The sequence below is a fragment of the Lutra lutra genome, chromosome 11, assembly GCF_902655055.1.
Source record: "Lutra lutra chromosome 11, mLutLut1.2, whole genome shotgun sequence".
In the NCBI taxonomy this organism is placed as follows: Eukaryota; Metazoa; Chordata; class Mammalia; order Carnivora; family Mustelidae; genus Lutra; species Lutra lutra.
The window spans coordinates 51,778,769-51,797,172 of record NC_062288.1 but is presented as its reverse complement, the minus strand read 5'-3'; the positions used below and the strand labels follow the sequence as shown (position 1 = coordinate 51,797,172).

At 37.8% G+C, this 18,404-nt stretch overlaps 1 protein-coding gene across 9 annotated transcripts in view; it reads right to left on the bottom strand.

Annotated features, from left to right (window-relative positions):
- Positions 1-18,404, bottom strand: part of HDAC9 (histone deacetylase 9) — a 938,635-nt gene that overhangs the window by 404,995 nt on the left and 515,236 nt on the right. For 5 of the 9 annotated variants that reach the window (XM_047696020.1, XM_047696021.1, XM_047696022.1 and 2 more), the window contains exons 8-9: positions 3,333-3,464; positions 82-197 (exon numbers count right to left, since the gene is read on the bottom strand). In XM_047696020.1, the coding sequence (XP_047551976.1) occupies positions 82-197; positions 3,333-3,464 (248 nt within the window). The remainder of the gene's footprint in view (positions 1-81; positions 198-3,332; positions 3,465-18,404) is intronic. The other 4 variants (XM_047696026.1, XM_047696027.1, XM_047696028.1 and 1 more) reach the window with 1 other exon arrangement.

Genomic DNA, 18,404 nt, shown 5'->3' with positions numbered 1-18,404 from the left:
ATACTTCAGAAATATCACTTTGTTTTATAGGGCTATTCAAGGGTCTAATTTTTAAAAGAACCAAAAGAGTAAGAGCCTTACCTCAGCATGAGGAGTAGGTGGCAAAACCGAGGTGTCGTTTTCAGGAACGTTTCCAGCTGGCCCATTGTTTGGTGAGCTGGGACCAGACCCTGGAGAGCTGCTACTGACAGAAGATTCTGGAAGACATTGGGAAGCACAAGCCGATTCACGAAAACCATACAAGGATGAGTTTCAGTGATACTGTAAGTGACATATAGCACCAAACACTGTTTTCCCCACTATGGGAACAACAAGCCCCATGTTAGTCCACAAAAAGGACTGTGAAAAATTTTGAAACATTTCTGAATTCCGCTACCACTTTTCTCCCTGTGTTTTCACTGTTAAGATACAATGCAGTACTCCCATTTCTAGATAAGTAAGAATAAGAGCTAGAGAACATTATAGAAGATTTTGATGAGGGAAAAAAAAAAGGGACATGGGTGTAAAATTCTAAAACACATCTTCTCCCTGCTTTTCTTTCTATATATTTTGCTTGCATTTTGATCAATCCGATTTTTATCTTTAATTCTTTCTTATTTGCTTTTCTTTTAATGAGAAAAATACACGTTAAAAAAAAAAATGCTTCAAGGAGCTAATTTTCTCCCAGACTCCTAACTCTGGCCTTTCCTGTGTGACTCAATACCGATTTCTCATTAATGTCTCATTTTCATATCCTGTCTTTAAAAAACAAAAACAAAAAAGTACTTTTCTTACGTCTGCCTTGTCAATTTAAAGTCATATTATTTCTGTCTTTTGGTGCGATATTCAGACAGAAGTATTTCCTTATGTAGAAATCGCTGCTGTGAGCATGAGAATTCTAGGCCACAAATACATGCTGCAATGGGATTCTACAACACGGCACCGGACCTGGGGAGGCAGGGGAGGTAGCAACTGATTTTCTGGGAACACTGAGAAAATCTCAGAGAAGAAATCAGATGGCAACTGGGGCTTGAAGAGAAGTAGAAGTTGTTCATGAAATGGGGACAACAGAGAAGAAGGGCGCGCAGGAGAAGACACTGGGAGGGGGGCCAAGGCTGAGAATTGTTAAATAACATGGCTTTGGTGGGAAAAGGGACAGAAAACTGTAGAACTTAAAAAACAGGGAGATAGCAAGTGGTTCCCATGTCAACTATTGGGAGGAGAGGAGGCACAGGATTTGGAGAAAGCAGGTACTTGAGCGTAGGAAATGGGGAAGGGAGATGCAGAGTTGGGAGAAAACCTACAATAGCAATTATCTGCTCTATGATGCCACGATGGTCTCAGACTACAGGAAAATAATTAGCATGAAGATCTAAACAAAGCTCATCCACATTATGTGAAAGCTGGCAGAGAAAGGGGGTTGGGGGACAGGTGAATAAATCTAGTTCAGATCCTCCAAAGACATTGAGAATAAGTACAACATACTAGTTTAAAAAAATCTACCAAAGCGTCCACAAGTCCTAGCTCAATGACCAGAAATGTGCATCAAATAAACATACAAGTCCCTTTCTGAAAAATATGGTATTTCAAAAATAGAGAAACATGAGGGAAACTCCAGCAAATTATCATCTCTTTAAGTTAGAATTAATTATTACCCAGATATGTACTGAGCAAAATGCCACTGCAATGTGGCATGTGACAGTGGGGAAAAAGTTACCATCAAGAATAGAAGAGAACGTTGGGATAAATAAATATGCCCTTGGATTGATCAGATTCTAAAGCAAAAACAAACAAAAAAAGCAAAGCAATGTATATGGCTTTCTATTTTCGTCAAGTTTTCCTGTTATGAGGGAGCATACTCTCTCCAATTAGAAAAATCACTTCTATCTATTCACATTAGGCAGTTGATATGTTCATCTTCTTTACATTAAAATAGATTAATTTCCCCTACTCCCCAACCCCACCAAGTACCTCTGTTATGAAAGCTTAATTAAGATTTTTATTTACTTAGGTGCAAATCTGTGTTCTGAAAAAAAAAAAAAAAGTCTGCAGCTCTGAATTTAAATTGGTCCAAATTAGTGATTATATTTGATACTGAAAAAATATACTTTGGTAGAATAATATTTATTAATTTATATATGCATTTATTTAACATTTCTTATCTGTCAAGGAAAAATTTTCCAACTAATACTTTTCTTCAGATAAAGATTTTTTATTAAATCTGTATTAAATTTATTAATCTATCGGGAATGAGTAGGAGACTGCACATTTTGCTTTTCCTAAATAACTTGTCAAACTACCACGTTGCATTAGTGTTCTGTACTTTTCTACTCCCACTTCCACAATCTTTACCCTATTGTCTCCCCAAAGTAGGTGTTCTTATGGCCACAGGAGATACAGAAAACAAATAATTTTGGAAAATTATTACCCTTTCCTGCTAAGGATAAGATCTGATCTTGGAGAAATGATAGCAACTGACTACACTGGTATAAGCACAATCTTCTGTGAGAATGGGAAAAAAAACGGTTGCCGATTACCACTTCTCTATGAATGCAACCGAAGGAAATGACCAAATACAACGCATATAGGTCCAAGTAGGTACTCGATAAACAGTAGTCGGTATTATTATTTTGGCTAGCCTTTTTGGTTCTTGTATCCCTAGGTCTTCTCTAATTTCAGACCAGGTACAGCTGGGACCAGAAAGCTTTGTAAGACATCAGGTTGAATTTCCTAACCTGTTCACCCCACCACTAACCAGGCAGCTAAGAAAATAAGAATGCTTCCATTGGAGACTAGTGAAAATGACAGTTTCTTTCCCTTCCTAAAAGGCAATATATCCCCCTCCTGCCATAAGTCCCAGTTCACTAGTAAACACATAAAGTCATTTATGAGTTCTGTAAATTTGTTGAAAAGTCAAGGTTTTGCTGTTCCACATAGTTTAATTTTCCCAGATGTATTTTGTACATTCGTGTCTGAGTATGGGGGAAGTGTTCCTCTTAGACCTCCCTCTGCTCATTTCTGATCAAATTTCATTAAAAGTTATACTCTTCTGGTTGGCATTCCTAAAACGGACTGCCTGTTTCTGAAAAGATGAAGGTGAACTTTGGCGTTCCCTAGTTATGCCTAGATTGACACACAGTTCTGTTTTTTCATTCATTTCCTGTTTAACACAGTTGGTGAATGCATGGCAAGGTTTACTGAGCTACTTGTGCATGTTCAATATAATTTCCTTTTAAGACATGTTTCTCCTCAAAATAACTTTTAATACGCAACAGCCATATTTATTCTACGCTATTTATTTTCATTCCTCCTACCGGCATTTTTTAGTGTATGTCTGCACAGTCCTCAATTACCTGTCACCTCAAACATTCGCTTCTTGAATGAAGTGACAACATTTCCATCCTTCCGCCTGAGTAAGGGGCTGCTTCTCCTCTCTGCCACTTTCTGTTTTAACCTGGACCGCACCTTCAAGTTGGGCTCAGAGGCTGGGGATTGAGACAAAGAAAATAGATAAAAATTAAAAAATAGAGAGCCAGTTGTTCCTGTGTATAAAAAACGGCTCATACTTTTCTTGGTTCCTTCTCATCTCAAATTAAAATCCCAAGCATGTAAATAAGGCATTAACTCTAAATGAATTAAACAGACAAATATAGTAATTACTTCTATGAAATCTACTTATCTAAATGGAAAGTGAAAAAAGAGTAAAAATATAAGTTTTCTACTTATTTAAGCTGACAGAACTGGGATTGCTGGGAAGTTTAATCACTAAATATGTTTGGGTCAGTGTAAGATTTATTATACGTCATTGTCAGCTCTTTTAATTCTCTCAAGGGTGAAACTCAATACCCACAAAAACAGTACCCTAATGTGATTTTAGAGACTCTGGCCTGACTTCTGGTAATAAGAAGACACCTCTGTAGCATACAATTTATGTCTAATTCTAACTTCTGGAATATTTCTTTGTTGGTAGTCTCTAGCCTGAAATCCTGGGAAAATATACTTGGTATCATAACACCAAACCAAATAGAGTTGCTATGAATAAGCCTTTCTACAGATTTAGTACACAATCAAGAAGAGAGAAAGGGTGGCCAACTCTTAGAATAGAAAGTTCTGAGTAAGGTTATATACTCCAAAGTACAAATGCACATTATTCCTACATAAGTTATTATTATTTTTTGGTTAAACTATTCTAAACAGTGATGCTCTATAATTTAGTTATTATGGATTAGGCTTCTATATAATTATACTCTAAAAGAATGGAAACATTAGATTGAGTCCCTATGTAGTACAAATTAGTGTTGATCATGATGATGGTGCTGGGGGGGGGGTGATGGAAAGAGGGTATACAATGACAACTAGCATCCACAGAATGATTTCTATGTCCACTACTGTTCTAAATGCTTTGTCATTATTAACTTGTTTAACCATAATCTCTTTATATTTGATTATATTAATGAGGAAACCAACACACAGAGAGGGTAAGTAACTTGCCCAAGGTCTCATAGGTGAAAAGGGATGACACCATGATCTGTATCTAGATAATCTAGCTCAAATCTACTCTCCTAAATACTGAAAATACTGCTAATCCACCTTTCCTCATGTATGAACACCCTAACAATTATAAACCATTATCCAAAGAATTCCGAATCATCTCATATACAATGTTATCATGCAGCCAGATTTTTTGATCAGTGAAAATGTTTTCTTCGAAGGAATTTTGTATTTTTGCCTGACTACAAAGGCTATCAAAGTAGAACTTACAATCTTTTCTTTCTTTCTCTCTTCCTTGCTTGTTTTTATGTTTAGACTTCAAACATCTATACTTTAGTTTTGTCTTTTTCTTTCCTGTTTCCCTTCTCTCCAGCTCTACCTTGGATTGAGAACCCCTGCTTACTTGGAATAAGGCAGGTGAAATAGGAGCTTGAAAGAAATATTCAATTATGAAAAATAAGACAAGTTAATTTGTTGGTGTTATACACCTGATTTTAAGGCTGAAAACAGTGAAATAGGGCAGCTTGAAAATACTGCAGAGTGGAAGAGGGAGTGGGCAGAGAGCAAGACTAAGAACAAGAAGCTGTGTCTGAATCCCTGAAATGTATCATTTCCTACCCCCCCACCCCTTGAGGCGAAGAAGGTAAATAGTTTGGGCAAAGGACCAAGGACCTTCCAGACTTTCTGGGAGTGTCAACCCACTTTATCTTAGTAGAGATTTCTGAATCTGAAATACTAGCATCGATTCACCCAGGATTAAAGGGAGAAAAATGGAACTGTATTAATTCACTTAGATTTACCTGTATATATTTATTTTAAAAATCCTTGAAACACTCTAGTTTTTGTCTCTAAAAAGCTGTCAGTCAGTAAATATACTTATCTGAAACCAAGGAAGGAAGAAATGAGGAATCCCTATGTGCTAACTACATTGGTTTCCACTGTAGCCTTGCTATAATGTGAAGACAAAAATAAAGAAAAGATTCTTAGACTTTAATGTAGATATGTCTTTATGATGAAACTTAAAGTATTAAATGCTACCGACTGGCTGTCCAGAGGAAGTAAATCAACTGATTTATCACTGCAAATGGGGTAGAAAGTACACTATGTTTTCTGTGGGAAGAGGTGACGTTGAGTCTACTTCCCAGCTATGGGATATTCAGTGAGACTCTAGTGTTTTCTGATTCTGACTCTTCACTTATGAAACCTGAAAATCTAACACCTTCTTTGTTCTAGAGTTATGGCCATCTGATTAGAGACCTGAAAATAACTGTGAAGATCTGGCTGAATTCAAAAGGGAAGAAACGATTTCTGGGATTTTAATTATTGCTATTCCTGCTAAGGGTTGCAGGGCTAGGATTGAGAGAGCCAGGACTGGGCCCCAGATCCCCTGGTTCTCAGTCCAGTCTTCCTCCCTCTCCTCACACACTGCACCAGCTGGGGCCGAGTTTCTGCAATCAAGACAAAATGTGCCAAAAGCTTGGAAAAACAGCATATGCCATTTAGACATTCTATATGAAACCTAGAATTCCATAAGCTTTTTAGGAAAAAATGACTTTCCAGGTCAGCACATAGCTTTCAATCTCATGTTTGTCTGCTGGAGAATGGGCTGGATATACAGTTCTTAAATTTCTTTCAGAGGTCAACACAAAGAAAGTGAACACCAGACTGGGAATGAGAATTGGGTCTGCTCTTGTTTCTATCAGCTACTGAAATCAATAACCTTGAAAAATTCATAGTCTCACTGAATGTCCATTCATTGATGCAAATCAGCTACAGGTTACTAGTAGTGTACAGAGGACACAGGCTTTGGGTGAATTACTTTGTTTTTTTAAACCTCAGTTTTTCATGTTAAATTGGGGACAGTTTTTTCTTTTCTTTTCTTTTCTTTTCCTCCATGGATTCCATTTTCCTTCTGTGTCTGAGCCCACAGGACTAAACCCTGGGGTTGCATCACTCCAATCCTTTGCTGGTTGGATTTCATTTGGGCTCACCTACTGTAGGACTTTTTAGTGACAAAGGATTAAGGAGGAAGGAGGAGCCAGGGTATCCTTTGCTCTTTGTGTTACGGTGTTGTTCTGTCTCTTCCTGATTTCATCTCCGTCTAGAGGCCTCTCCATGCTTCCAGCTTTCCCAACACCCCAGGAACATTATCTCCTTGTTTTTTCAACCCTTGGGATGGGAATGACTTCTCACTACTGATATTTTCTGGGTGCCGTAACATCCCTAAGCGGTTGTAAGTTGTAAGTAAATATTGTGTAGGTTCTATTTCCTACCAAGGCTCCCATTCACAAAGTCCCTCATTTTTGCAAAGTTATTGTAGAATCACATGAGATAATGTCTAATAGAGCATAAACCAGTGGTTCTCAGTCAGGGGAGATGTTGACACCATGGGATGACTGGCAGTGTCTGCAGAGATTTCTGATGGGCCATGTGGGGTACAGCTATTGGAATCTAGTGGGTAGAAGCCCGGGATGTTGCTAAACCTCCTACAATGCCCAAGACAGTCCTACAACAAAGAATTATCTGGACTCAAATGTCAGTATTGCCAAGTGTGAGAAACCCTGGGGAAGCAATCAGTAAATGGCAGTTGTTAATGACTGTGCTATACAGGGATGATCAAAGGAAATAATACTATCTGTTAGCAATTTGCGAAGAGTAAGAAAGAAAAGAGTATCAGAAACCAGGGAGTACTATAGGTTGCTTGAAAATATTCAATATTTCAATATATTTTATACTTAGAAATTTATTTGTAAACAATTTTTAAAGATTTATTTATTTGAGAAAGAGAGAGAGTGAGAGCATGGCATGGGGGGGTGGGGGAGTGGGGAAGGAGAGGCAGATAGAAGGAAAGGGAGACAGAATCCTCAAGTAGACCCCCTGCTAAGTGCAGAACCCGAACACGGGACTCAATCCCATGACCTGAGCCAAAATCAAGAGTCAGACAGTTAATGGACTGAGACCCAGGTGCCCCATGAAAATATTTTTAATGCCACTGGTTATTTCTGAAGAAAGCAAAACAAGTCAACTTCATGCAGAAAGATTTAATTCTCAATCTTCAGAATGATATCATCTGAGGCATTGTGATATTTTTGTCTTTATCAGTTGAGGATGAAGCTTTTTAAAAACTAGGAATCATTAATATTCTGTAAGTGTAAGAGGAATTTATTTTTTCAAAATACATAATACACAGCTTTCCTAAGTAAAGGTCCATATCCACTGGTTCTAGTAAAAAGTTTTGTCTGTATTTCAATACTGGTTTTGAACCACCAGAGACATTAGTATCTCAATGGTGAGAGTGAAGGATGGAATGATAGATAACCATCATTTAGTCCTTGCAATGCTTTATAAACTCACTCCTAATATTTCAGAAGCCCACACACCGAAGCTCAGCATGATATATATACCCGAGGAGTCGAATTAATGACCTATTGTGCTGACTCAGTTTGCAGTTAGAGTTAATTCCATTTTTAATGCTCTGGTCTCCCCAAAGGCTGAAGATTTCCATTCCAGTGACTTACTAATGGGATGCTAATCCACAAGAGCCCAGAAAGAGATCACTAACTGGGGAGACATTCTGCTTGTATCTCAATGTTATTTCATGCCTAGTTGCACTAATTGCCTTTCTATTTTTACCCCACACCCATCACTCTCTACATCTCAATTAATCACAGAAACAGAAGGCAAGCTTTTCAGTGTGTGTGCCCATCTGAGTGCATTTGTCTGCTGAGATGAAAACCCTGCATGAAAAATTGATCATCATTATTTAAATGAAAACAATCAATATTAAAATAAAGAGGACAGACTTGAAAGCTTTTGCTCTCTTCACTTCAGAGAAATTAAGAAGGGAACAAAAGGAACAGAAAACATGTGCAAGATGCCTCATGAGCTAAATGTGTTTCAAATCTTACTTCTCCTACTGACATCCACGATGCAGAGTAAACTCAGGCATGGCAAGGTAGGGGCAAAACCACCAGGAAAGAAATAGGAGAGTTAGGTAGCAGAAGCCTGGGTTAAACAATTAGGATTCCAACAGTAAGTGACAAGGCCCAGGCTTGTCATTTCACTACAAGATTTGGTGTGAGTGTGGGGGTGTCGATTTTGTACACGTACACACACTTACAGATATGGAAAGTATTTTCTGCGGAAGCAAACAGGTCTCTGACACCAAAAAGACCAGACTCAGATTTTAGTGCTAACTTTTCACGGACTAACTGCAACCCTGGGGGAGTTGTTTGATCTGTGAATCATTTTATCATGTATCACGGAGCAGTAATGATGCCTACGATACAGACCTCATGGTGGAAAACTTAGAGAGTGGAATAAAGTGCTTAGCTCAACTGGCTGTCTGTTCAATAGATAAATGTTGAATGAGCGAGTGTTTAATATAGTTTATATAAAAGACTAAGGAACTTATGTTAGAACAAAACAAATAAAAAAAAGTGGAAGGACTGAGAGCTACAGCTGGTTTACAGCCTTTGCCTAATGCAATGTTACCTACTAAAAACAACAACAAGAATAGCAATAGTCCTTTTTCTGATCTTTTACTCAGTGTATTTAAAACCTTTTTTTGTGGGTGCCTGAGTAGTTCAGCAGCTTAAAGAGCTGCCTTCAGCTCAGGTCATGCTCCTGGGGTCCTGGGATCGAGCTCCACATCAGGCCCCTTGTGCAGCAAGGGGTCTGCTTCTTCCTTTCCCTCTGCTGCTTCCTCTGCTGCTCCCCCTGCTCGTGCTCTCTTGCTCTCTCTCGCTCATGCTCTCTCAAATAAATAAATAAAACCTCTTCTTTTTTTAAAAGATGTTATTTATTTATTTGACAGACAGAGATCACAAGTAGGCAGAGAGGCAGGCAGAGAGAGAGGAAGGGAAGCAGGCTCCCCACTGAGCAGAGAGCCCAATGCAGGGTTCGATCCCAGGACCCCAGGATCATGACCTGAGTCGAAGGCAGAGGCTTTAACCCACTGAGCCACCCAGACGCCCCAATAAATAAAAAAAACCTTTTAAAAAAAATCTTTTTTTGTTGGTAATTGACTCCATGTATTTTCCTTAGTTTTTTTAACTTCCCCGCTTATAATTACTATTTTTTTTAAAGATGTATTTATTCATTTTTTTAACAGAGAGATAGAGATTACAAGTAGGCAGAGAGGCAGGCAGAGAGAGAGAGGAAAGCGGGCTCCCCGCCAAGCAGAGAGCCCGATGCGGGGCTTGATCCCAGGACCCCGAGACCACAACCCGAGCTGAAGGCAGAGGCTCAACCCACTGAGCCACCCAAGCACCCCTTACAATTACTATTTAATTTAGTTTTGTCTTAAATATATTACCTTCTATGGAGAATGATTGCCTACTGTGTGCATTTGTCTCTGTTCACTTTTAATCCTAAATTACGAATATTCTTTACACGAATAATTTAGACAAAAATTCAATACCCCATATCATGGTATATAGAAGTTGTTCATTCTCATTGGAAATGATTGTTAAGGACAAAAGGAAGACATTTCAATTAACAGTCAATAATACTCTTAATTAAGACAATTATCAATCAAAATTTAGTACTAGGTTAATAAGTGTATCTTTATACTAAAGAATATGTATATGTTCAACGATTTTACCTGCAGTGCACATTTAGCACTATGAGCACAGGGGAAGCTGAGGGCTCTATTGCCAACTTCAGATGCCTTCTCTGGCATTGTCATTCTTCCCTGCTATGCCAGATATCTGTGGATTCGTCCACTCAGCCTCTCTCTCTCCTGGATTTCTCCTGCTCTCTCCCACCCACAGGGCTACCTTAGGAGTTGCCATATTCCAACACTCCTGTCACTTGGAACAAGGCACATAAAACCTGTCATTCATTCACTCTCTTTCGAATGCCCTTTAGAAAAATGAAGTTTCCTGCCTGAGTCGCTTCTCTCTTTTAGGCTAGCTCATAGGACTTCATGCCACTGTGAACTGTTCAATTAAGGAATCCTTAAAATTATGAAAATACAATTTGGAGACACAGGAAATTCTCTAATCTAGTTGATCTAAAGATATAGGTTACTCTAATTAAAACTTTTCTTAATCAGACAAAGGCTATATATTTTCAAAGTTAGCATTCAGAATAATACTACAAATCCAACACAACTTCTGCTTTTTTTGGCTCAGATAATATGGACCTTTACTGTTATGAGTCAGATTTTATACATTTTGATATTAGGGAGCAAAATTTCTAACCTAACTCTTTCTAATTATAACCACTTAACAATATGTAATTCATATTTTTATTGTCATGTAATTCATATAATTCAGATATACAAGTTTTAAAAAATCATTTCTTTGGTAATCTTAGCTTCTAGTAACTAGCCACATTTATGGTAATTTATGAATGCGATTTCCTGGAGAAATTATAATATTATTCTTTTTCCCTCAGAAATATTTTTGTAGCGATCTATCTATCTTCTTATTGAGAATATACCAAATATATCTATTTATTAAAAAAAATTATTCTTTTTTCAAAAGCATACTGGTAAGTATTATTCACATTACTCAATTCACAGTGTGGTCTTCTGAAGTGTTTATTTTATAACAACATTTGTTGCTGTCTTCTGATTATGTAGGTCATATATGTTCAATATTTTTAGAAACGGGACAAATTGAGTTTAGTCTGCTAACATGCTTCTTTTGTGCTTTGTACATAAAAGTGCTTGAAAATGAGAATCAAATTTTATTTATGATCATATACTGTTTGTTCACTTAATAATGTATTATGAGTCTTTTCATGGGCAATTATATATTCTTTAGAATGATTCCAATTGGGCACCTGGTTGGCTCAGTTGGTTAAGCAACTGCATTTGGCTCAGGTCATAATCTCAGGGTCCTGGGATTGAGCCCCACGTCAGGGCTCCCTCCCTGCTCAGCAGGGAGTTTGCTTTTCCCTCTCCCCCTGCTCATGCTCTCACTCCCTCTCAAATAAATAAACATCTTTAAAAAAACTAAAAAAAAAAAAAAAAAGAGAGAGAGAGAAAAGAAAAAGATTCCATTTACTGTTTTCCCTTAAAAGTATATTAAGAATCTTTACCCAAGCAGTTACACATTCTTTTAAAAATACCTTATATGGATATATCATATATTATTTAAGTTACATTTACATGTGAGTATGCAATATCTTATTTAAACTGCTTTGAAAGACGGCACAGTGGCACATATCATTGTGAATCTGTGTAGGCATCTGCCAGTATTTCCTTCCACCATTTGACATGGCAGTTTAACTCTTAGGTTCCCCACAACTGAAAACAACAACCACCACCTTGTTCTGATTAGAAAAATGCTAAAGGGAATACAGGGCAAAGAGGATTACTGAGTTTTAGGAAGCAGCTCAGATCAGCATGGAGGTCTAACAGGAATGTGGTCCAGAAGGGGAGGGTTCTCAGCTCTGCGTGGGCCTTCTCCCTCAGTATTCAGGGATGCTTATCTGTGAGCCAGAGTGGGCACTTCTAAATCTCAAGAGCCCACCGAATTTCCTCATACTAAGAGCAATACTCTAGCTGCTGGGTAATCCCGTGCCCTTTTTCATACCAGTGTTTCTCCCAAATGCCTAGTGCTCAGCTGGCTTCGTCAGCACTTAGTAAAAATTGACTGAATGAATAAATGGACATACAGATTGCTACTCATTGCTAGATTTCTTTTAATACTAGGGAAAACAGAAGAGGAAATAACAATTTTCTTTGAATTTTTAGGACATTTAAAGTACGAATTCCCATTTTTTAACAGATACTTTAATCAAACAATACAATTCTGGACAGGAACAAATTATATTAAGTTATAAAATATTTCATCACTTTTTCTAGTTAAAGTGAAATCTTTTTATTTAGTTGGTTCCATTGTTTAATGCCACTTAATTTAGAGCTGTTGAATAACAACATTGAGAACCTAAGCAGCAAGTTCCATGAGGGCTGGGAATGGGTCTAGTTATATTTCATTGCTTATTCAGCACTTTGGCTATACCAGCGATGTAGAATAAACCCATTAGCTACTTATCAAATGAATGAATCAGTAAATGTGAAAAAGCGGGTGTTAAGTGCTGAGGCAAGTGCCTCACCGATATAAAATAGAAAGCCTTTGTCTCCCAGGTATTCATGGTCTTGCAAAAATGAGTGAAAGACTAACAGTGATCAATGCCATATGATAAGTATAAGAATAGGCAGCGTGTCGCTGAAAGGCAGGGAGGGGACATCCTGGGGACTACGTGAGATTCTGACAGGCAGAGGTGGAAGGCAACCTTGTCTAGCGGAAGGTGCTGGCAAACTGAAGGAATAAAGATTAAATATGTTAACAAGGGGGAAGGGATACTAAGTGGAAGATAAGGCTTCAAAGAAATGTCAAGCAAAATTTAGCTAAATTATGCAATACTAAGAGAAGCTGTTCAATCTGTATCTTCAAACTCCCTCTCTCTTTGTGTCTTTCTTCTTAGCACGTAGCCATGTTGGCATCTTTCCCATTCAAATAAAAATAAGTCCTTCTGAGATATAAATATTATTAGCTACTGTCTGTATTTATACTTTAATTCAAAGTAAAGTTGTTTTTTTTTTTTTAAGTAGCCTTACACTTGCCATCACCACTTCCTAACCTCAAACCACTGCAATATGGCTCCAACCCTCCCTGCTTCACTGAAATTATTCTACCACACATAGTACTCAGAAGACTCAATGTAATAATTTTGTGTCTATTCTCAGTACTTAGCAACTGCATAGACTCATGGCGAGTCTCAATAAACAGTTGCTGAATGAATAAATGCAGCTTGGGTATATCCAAGCATGAAAGGTAACTTAATTAAAGGCTGGGTTTCAAATTTTATTGAGAAGAGAACTAGCTGAACTTCAACTTTTCTAATTTCTAAGAATTTCTTGATGCTGAATGTTATGGCAAGAGGTCTTAGAGATCAGATGTGGAATGCAGAAGGAATTTCATTTTTCTGGCAGGCACCAAAAATAACATGTTTTGGATTTAAGGAAATCATAATCCCCTACAGCCTAGAATACCTTCATATGTATCTAGACATATATATCTAGAATACTTTCTTTTACATGCTTTAATTTTTCAAGTATAAAATATTTACTAAGTAAAGACAAATTTTGAAAATCTGTATTTTGAAAATGCAGCAAAATGTTGAATTATCACTTTAATAAAACAAGCTAGATTAGGAACATATTTAGTCCTCTTCAATCCAGTTTCTAATAAAGTTTATAATCAAGTCTTAATTCTAAACTAGTATTTCACAACTTAAATAATGTTCTACTTTGGGGGAATCTGAATTTTATATCTTTTTTATTTAAAGGTTTCTTTATTCCTAACATTCTACCCTTATAAATAAAAATTCAGAATACATCATTCAATTCTGTTAATACTTTGAGTAATGAACTAATTCCTGTCTATGCATGAAAGAAATTATACCATGTACTTTACAGTTTTATTTGCTTTCTTTATTAGATGTATCTTTCATATATTCTTTCAAATAGAAGTGTCATGAAGAGTAGTTTTATTTGAGACATAAAACTTTTAACACACTTTCTACCCAGACACTTCGTAAGAGCTTCATGTGTAAACATAGATGTGAACTGATTTCCTGACAGGGTGAGGACCTTCTCAGGGGTGAGATCTGCACTGGGACAGCCCAGTATTTTTTAGGAATGCAATTTCTCCTAGAAAACAACCTCACAGTCAGGACTATATGGTCCAGAAATTAATACCTATCACCTAATAACTCCTTGGATATCACAATAAATCTAACCTTTTTCGTCCTTATTTGTGCTCTCAGCATGAACCTTACCTGATCACATGCATAAGAGTCTGGTGTTGTTCCCAGCCCTGAATCTGCCACTAATGCTGTGATGGGGGCCAAGTACTATGCAATATCTCTATGCTTCAGTTTTCTTGCTTGCAAATATGGGCAATAATACCCATTCCCTTGGCTTTAAAGAGTTTGAAAGTATTGAAGAGAATGATACATAGTAAATTTAGTAAAATCACTGTCTAATCTTAAATGACGTAAGTCTTATTTCCTTCGAATATATGACTTTAAGTTTTTGTCTCTGATGTTTATCTGAAAATTTTCAGTTTATTTCCATAAAACTATAAAATCATTGTTTAGCTTGTTACTTCATTTGTGTCATTTTCTTCTGACATACCCAGTTTACAGCCAATGAAAAGCAATCACTCAGTCTCTTTCCTACCAAATATAACTCTGAATTACATTCTTAAAAATTCTTTGATAGCGGCACCCGAGTGGCTCAGTCATTAGGCGTCAGCCTTCAGCTAGGGTCATGATCCCAGGGTCCTGGGATCAAGCTCCCTGCTCAGTGGGAATCCTGCTTCTCCCTCTTCCACTCCCCCGCCTGTGTTCCGTCTCTCACCCTCCCTCTCTCTGTGTCAAATAAATAAATAAAATCTTTAAAAAATTCTTTGAAAAAGAATCTTCCTATATTTTTGAATACCTAATGAGAGGTATACTAGCTCCTATTTTACTCTATACATTTATTTATTCATAAAGCTATATTAACTCCGTGTCTATTATGAACTCTCTGAAGATACATGGGATATAATAGTCAACAAGCCATAGATATCATCCTGAAAGATTTCTCAGCTAAGTAGAGAATTCTAATTTTAATATAGACAAATGTACACAAAGATATGTCCAGGTGTATTGGGGCATATATATATTTAGAATAAGGAATGGAGTGAGAGTTTAGGGCAGCCTGGTGGGTGACGGAAAGGCACCAAGAGAAGCTTCACAGAAGGGAAGTATGTATCAGCTGAGCATTTACAGAAACATATGAACGATTCAAGAATACACTTTAGGGGCGCCTGGGTGGCTCAGTGGGTTAAGCTGCTGCCTTTGGCTCAGGTCATGATCTCAGGGTCCTGGGATCGAGTCCCACATCGGGCTCTCTGCTCAGCAGGGAGCCTGCTTCCCTCTCTCTCTCTCTGCCTGCCTCTCTGTCTACTTGTGATCTCTCTCTGTCAAATAAATAAATAAAAATCTTAAAAAAAAAAAAGAATACACTTTAGGAAAAGCAGCAACCATTTGGAAAACCAGATGTGAATGGCTTCTGTAAAGAAAGGCTTTTTCAAAGGACTACAGCTTGTTTGGTCCTTTGGGGGCAAACTGTAGGAGAAGGTAGAGTAAGGACAGGTAAGAGAAGGTTAGGGCAGGAGTGAGGTGGGAGGAGGAGAAAGTTTGTGAATGCCACGTAAGGACTTCAGCCTTGAAGGTGACAGAAGAGGTATCATGTGATTCTTAAGCAAGAGGGTAGGAAGACTAGACTTAGAATTTAAAAAGACAGAGGGTTGAGTGGACAAGAGTATGCTGGAGTCAGAGAATGGTCAGTAACCGGAATGGGCACTGAACTGCCACAGAAGGCATGATGACAGAGTGGAGGCTGAAGGGCAGTGATGGCAGGAGGCTCCCTGAGGAGATAAAGGAGAACCAGTTGCCCAATGTGTCTTGGGCTTTCCGGATTATGTCACTACAAGGAAGGTAGTTCCACCACTCATCTCCTCAGGGAATCACACTGTTCCGTTTAGTTTAAGTGGCTTTCCGGTCAATCTCGTCATTATCATATATATTTATTTAGTGTTTAATTACTACTATTTGAAACTGTTAACTGCTTCAATGCAATTTCGAGCCTTAAGGTGCAGTGGCTAGTATATTTGGCCCTTCAAAACCCAAGACACAGCCAGTTGCCAGGGATCAACAGCACCAGTAAGAAAGGATCAGCACACGGACTTCTGATCAACAGCATTGTGTCCTTTGCACAGCTCAAACACTCCCTGGCTTCCTGTTCTTGTCCTGTTTCAAAACCTTCTAAGTCATTTAAGCAGGTCTTGTTACTAAATTACTTCCCTTGGCAAATTTTTGATTTTGTAAACTTTACGGTTCGGGGACGTTCCTGGTAATTCACTACTGCCTCAATGGAACACACAGCTTTATTGTCTTTATTATAGGCTATCTTTGGAATACCTATTTATAAGAAAATACTCCTATCCACTTCAGACTGATTTAAAGGAAGTATTTTGCCTCTGGATATATTAAGGTCACCCCAGAACCTTCTCTAGACAAACCTTCAGTTATGAACCTTCCATTAGCCAACTTTCTCTGGATGACTCTCTGGATACATAGACCTCAAACTTCAAATAAAATGGTGGAGAAGTAGTTAGTCAAAGGATTCTGTAGCAAACATCATCCTAATAAAAACTCTAAGTTAGCTGTGATAGGTAGAATCATGCCTCCTCGACCAAGGTAACTGTATCCTATTCTCCAAAACGTGTGACTGTTACTTTACCTGGTGAAAAAAGAATTCAGGTTGCAGATGGACTGAAGGCTGCTCACCAGCTCCTGTAATGAGGAAATTATTCTGGATTGTCCAGTTGGACCCAGGAGAATCACACTGGCATTTTGAAATGCCAAAAAGAGAGGCAGAGGAGTAAGCACTGGAGTAATGCAGTTCAAGATTCCACTAGTCACTGCTAGCTTTGAAGCTGGAAGGGGGCCACAAGCCAGACAATGCAGGCAGCCGCCAGCAGCTGCAGACAGAAATGAGATGGAAGAGCCCCGAGAGCCTCCAGAAAAGGTGGTGTCTGGTTGCTGACACCAGAGGCAGACATTTTGAACTTTTGACCTCCAGTACAGTAAGATCATAAGTCTGTGTATTTTTTTTTGGTAAAGATTTTATTTATTTATTTGACAGAGAGAAAGGTCACAAGTAGGCAGACAGAGACAGAGAGGAGAAGCAGGCTCCCCGTTGAGCAGACAGCCTGACTCGGGCCTCGATCCCAGGACCCTGAGATCACGACCTGAACCAAAGGCAGAGGCTTAACCAACTGAGCCACCTAGGTACGCAAGTCTGTGTGTTTTAAGCAACTAAGTTTACAGTAACTTATTACAGGAGCCACAGGAAGCCAATACAGCAGTCTAATGAATTCCAGTGTGGGCAGTGTTTAGGAAGTCTGAAAATTCCCAAATATTTGTCCTGACTAGATTGGGTTTTACTGTGCTATATTTTTATGGCATTATTTTTAGGTAAGCAAGTCAGACATTAAAGAAAGCTTTTAATGATAGATGCCCATCACTTAACAAACAGACAGGACAATAATTTATTTAAAATTAATATTTACTATTTTAACAGATTTAATTTTCTAAAAAAGGTAAAGGCTTTATTGATATATTTTCTTACTTGTAGAAAGATTCAAAGGAGGAAAAAAAGGCAAAAATAGAGCTTTTTTTCTTTAAATTTTTTCTGTTAAAGATCCATGAGGGTGTAAGTTAAGGATCATTTCATTTCTTCTCACCCTATAATGCTAAGAGTACTTTGTATGTATTAAATAGCCATGATAAGAAAGCAATTTCCAAAACTCACTCGGGTAGGAACATTTTATTTTATTTCTTTATAGGTTCCATTTAAGATATTAAATTATTAAGCCAAATAACAACTGTATGATAAGACCCATTCTTAAGAAAAATTTCCCTTTTTTAGTACGATGGAAGTTAGAGGGGGGAAAAAACCAGCTTAAACCTCTAATCAGCTAGTTTCAAAATGTAGTTAATTAAAATATTTATGCTTTTATATATGATCTTCATGGTATGAGATACAATTCCAGGCTCCTACAACTTAATCAGCTGAATAGAAAATGCAAAGTTCCATCTGGTAAATCAATTTAAGAGACATAATTGTGCCCCACCATAACTCAATAAGACACTGAGGAAAACCATTGAAATGCTATTTCCTTTTCTTTAGAAGAGAATTATGTACAATTTCAGCATGCTTTGCATTTCTAAAAGTTAAAGTCAATAGGGAGGTATCACTCTCCTTTACATGAGTTTCCCATGAGAAAATCAACAGCAAAGTATAAAGCCTGTGCTGTTATTCCTGAAACACTCTATAATACTAACTTGGCTTTAACCAGAAC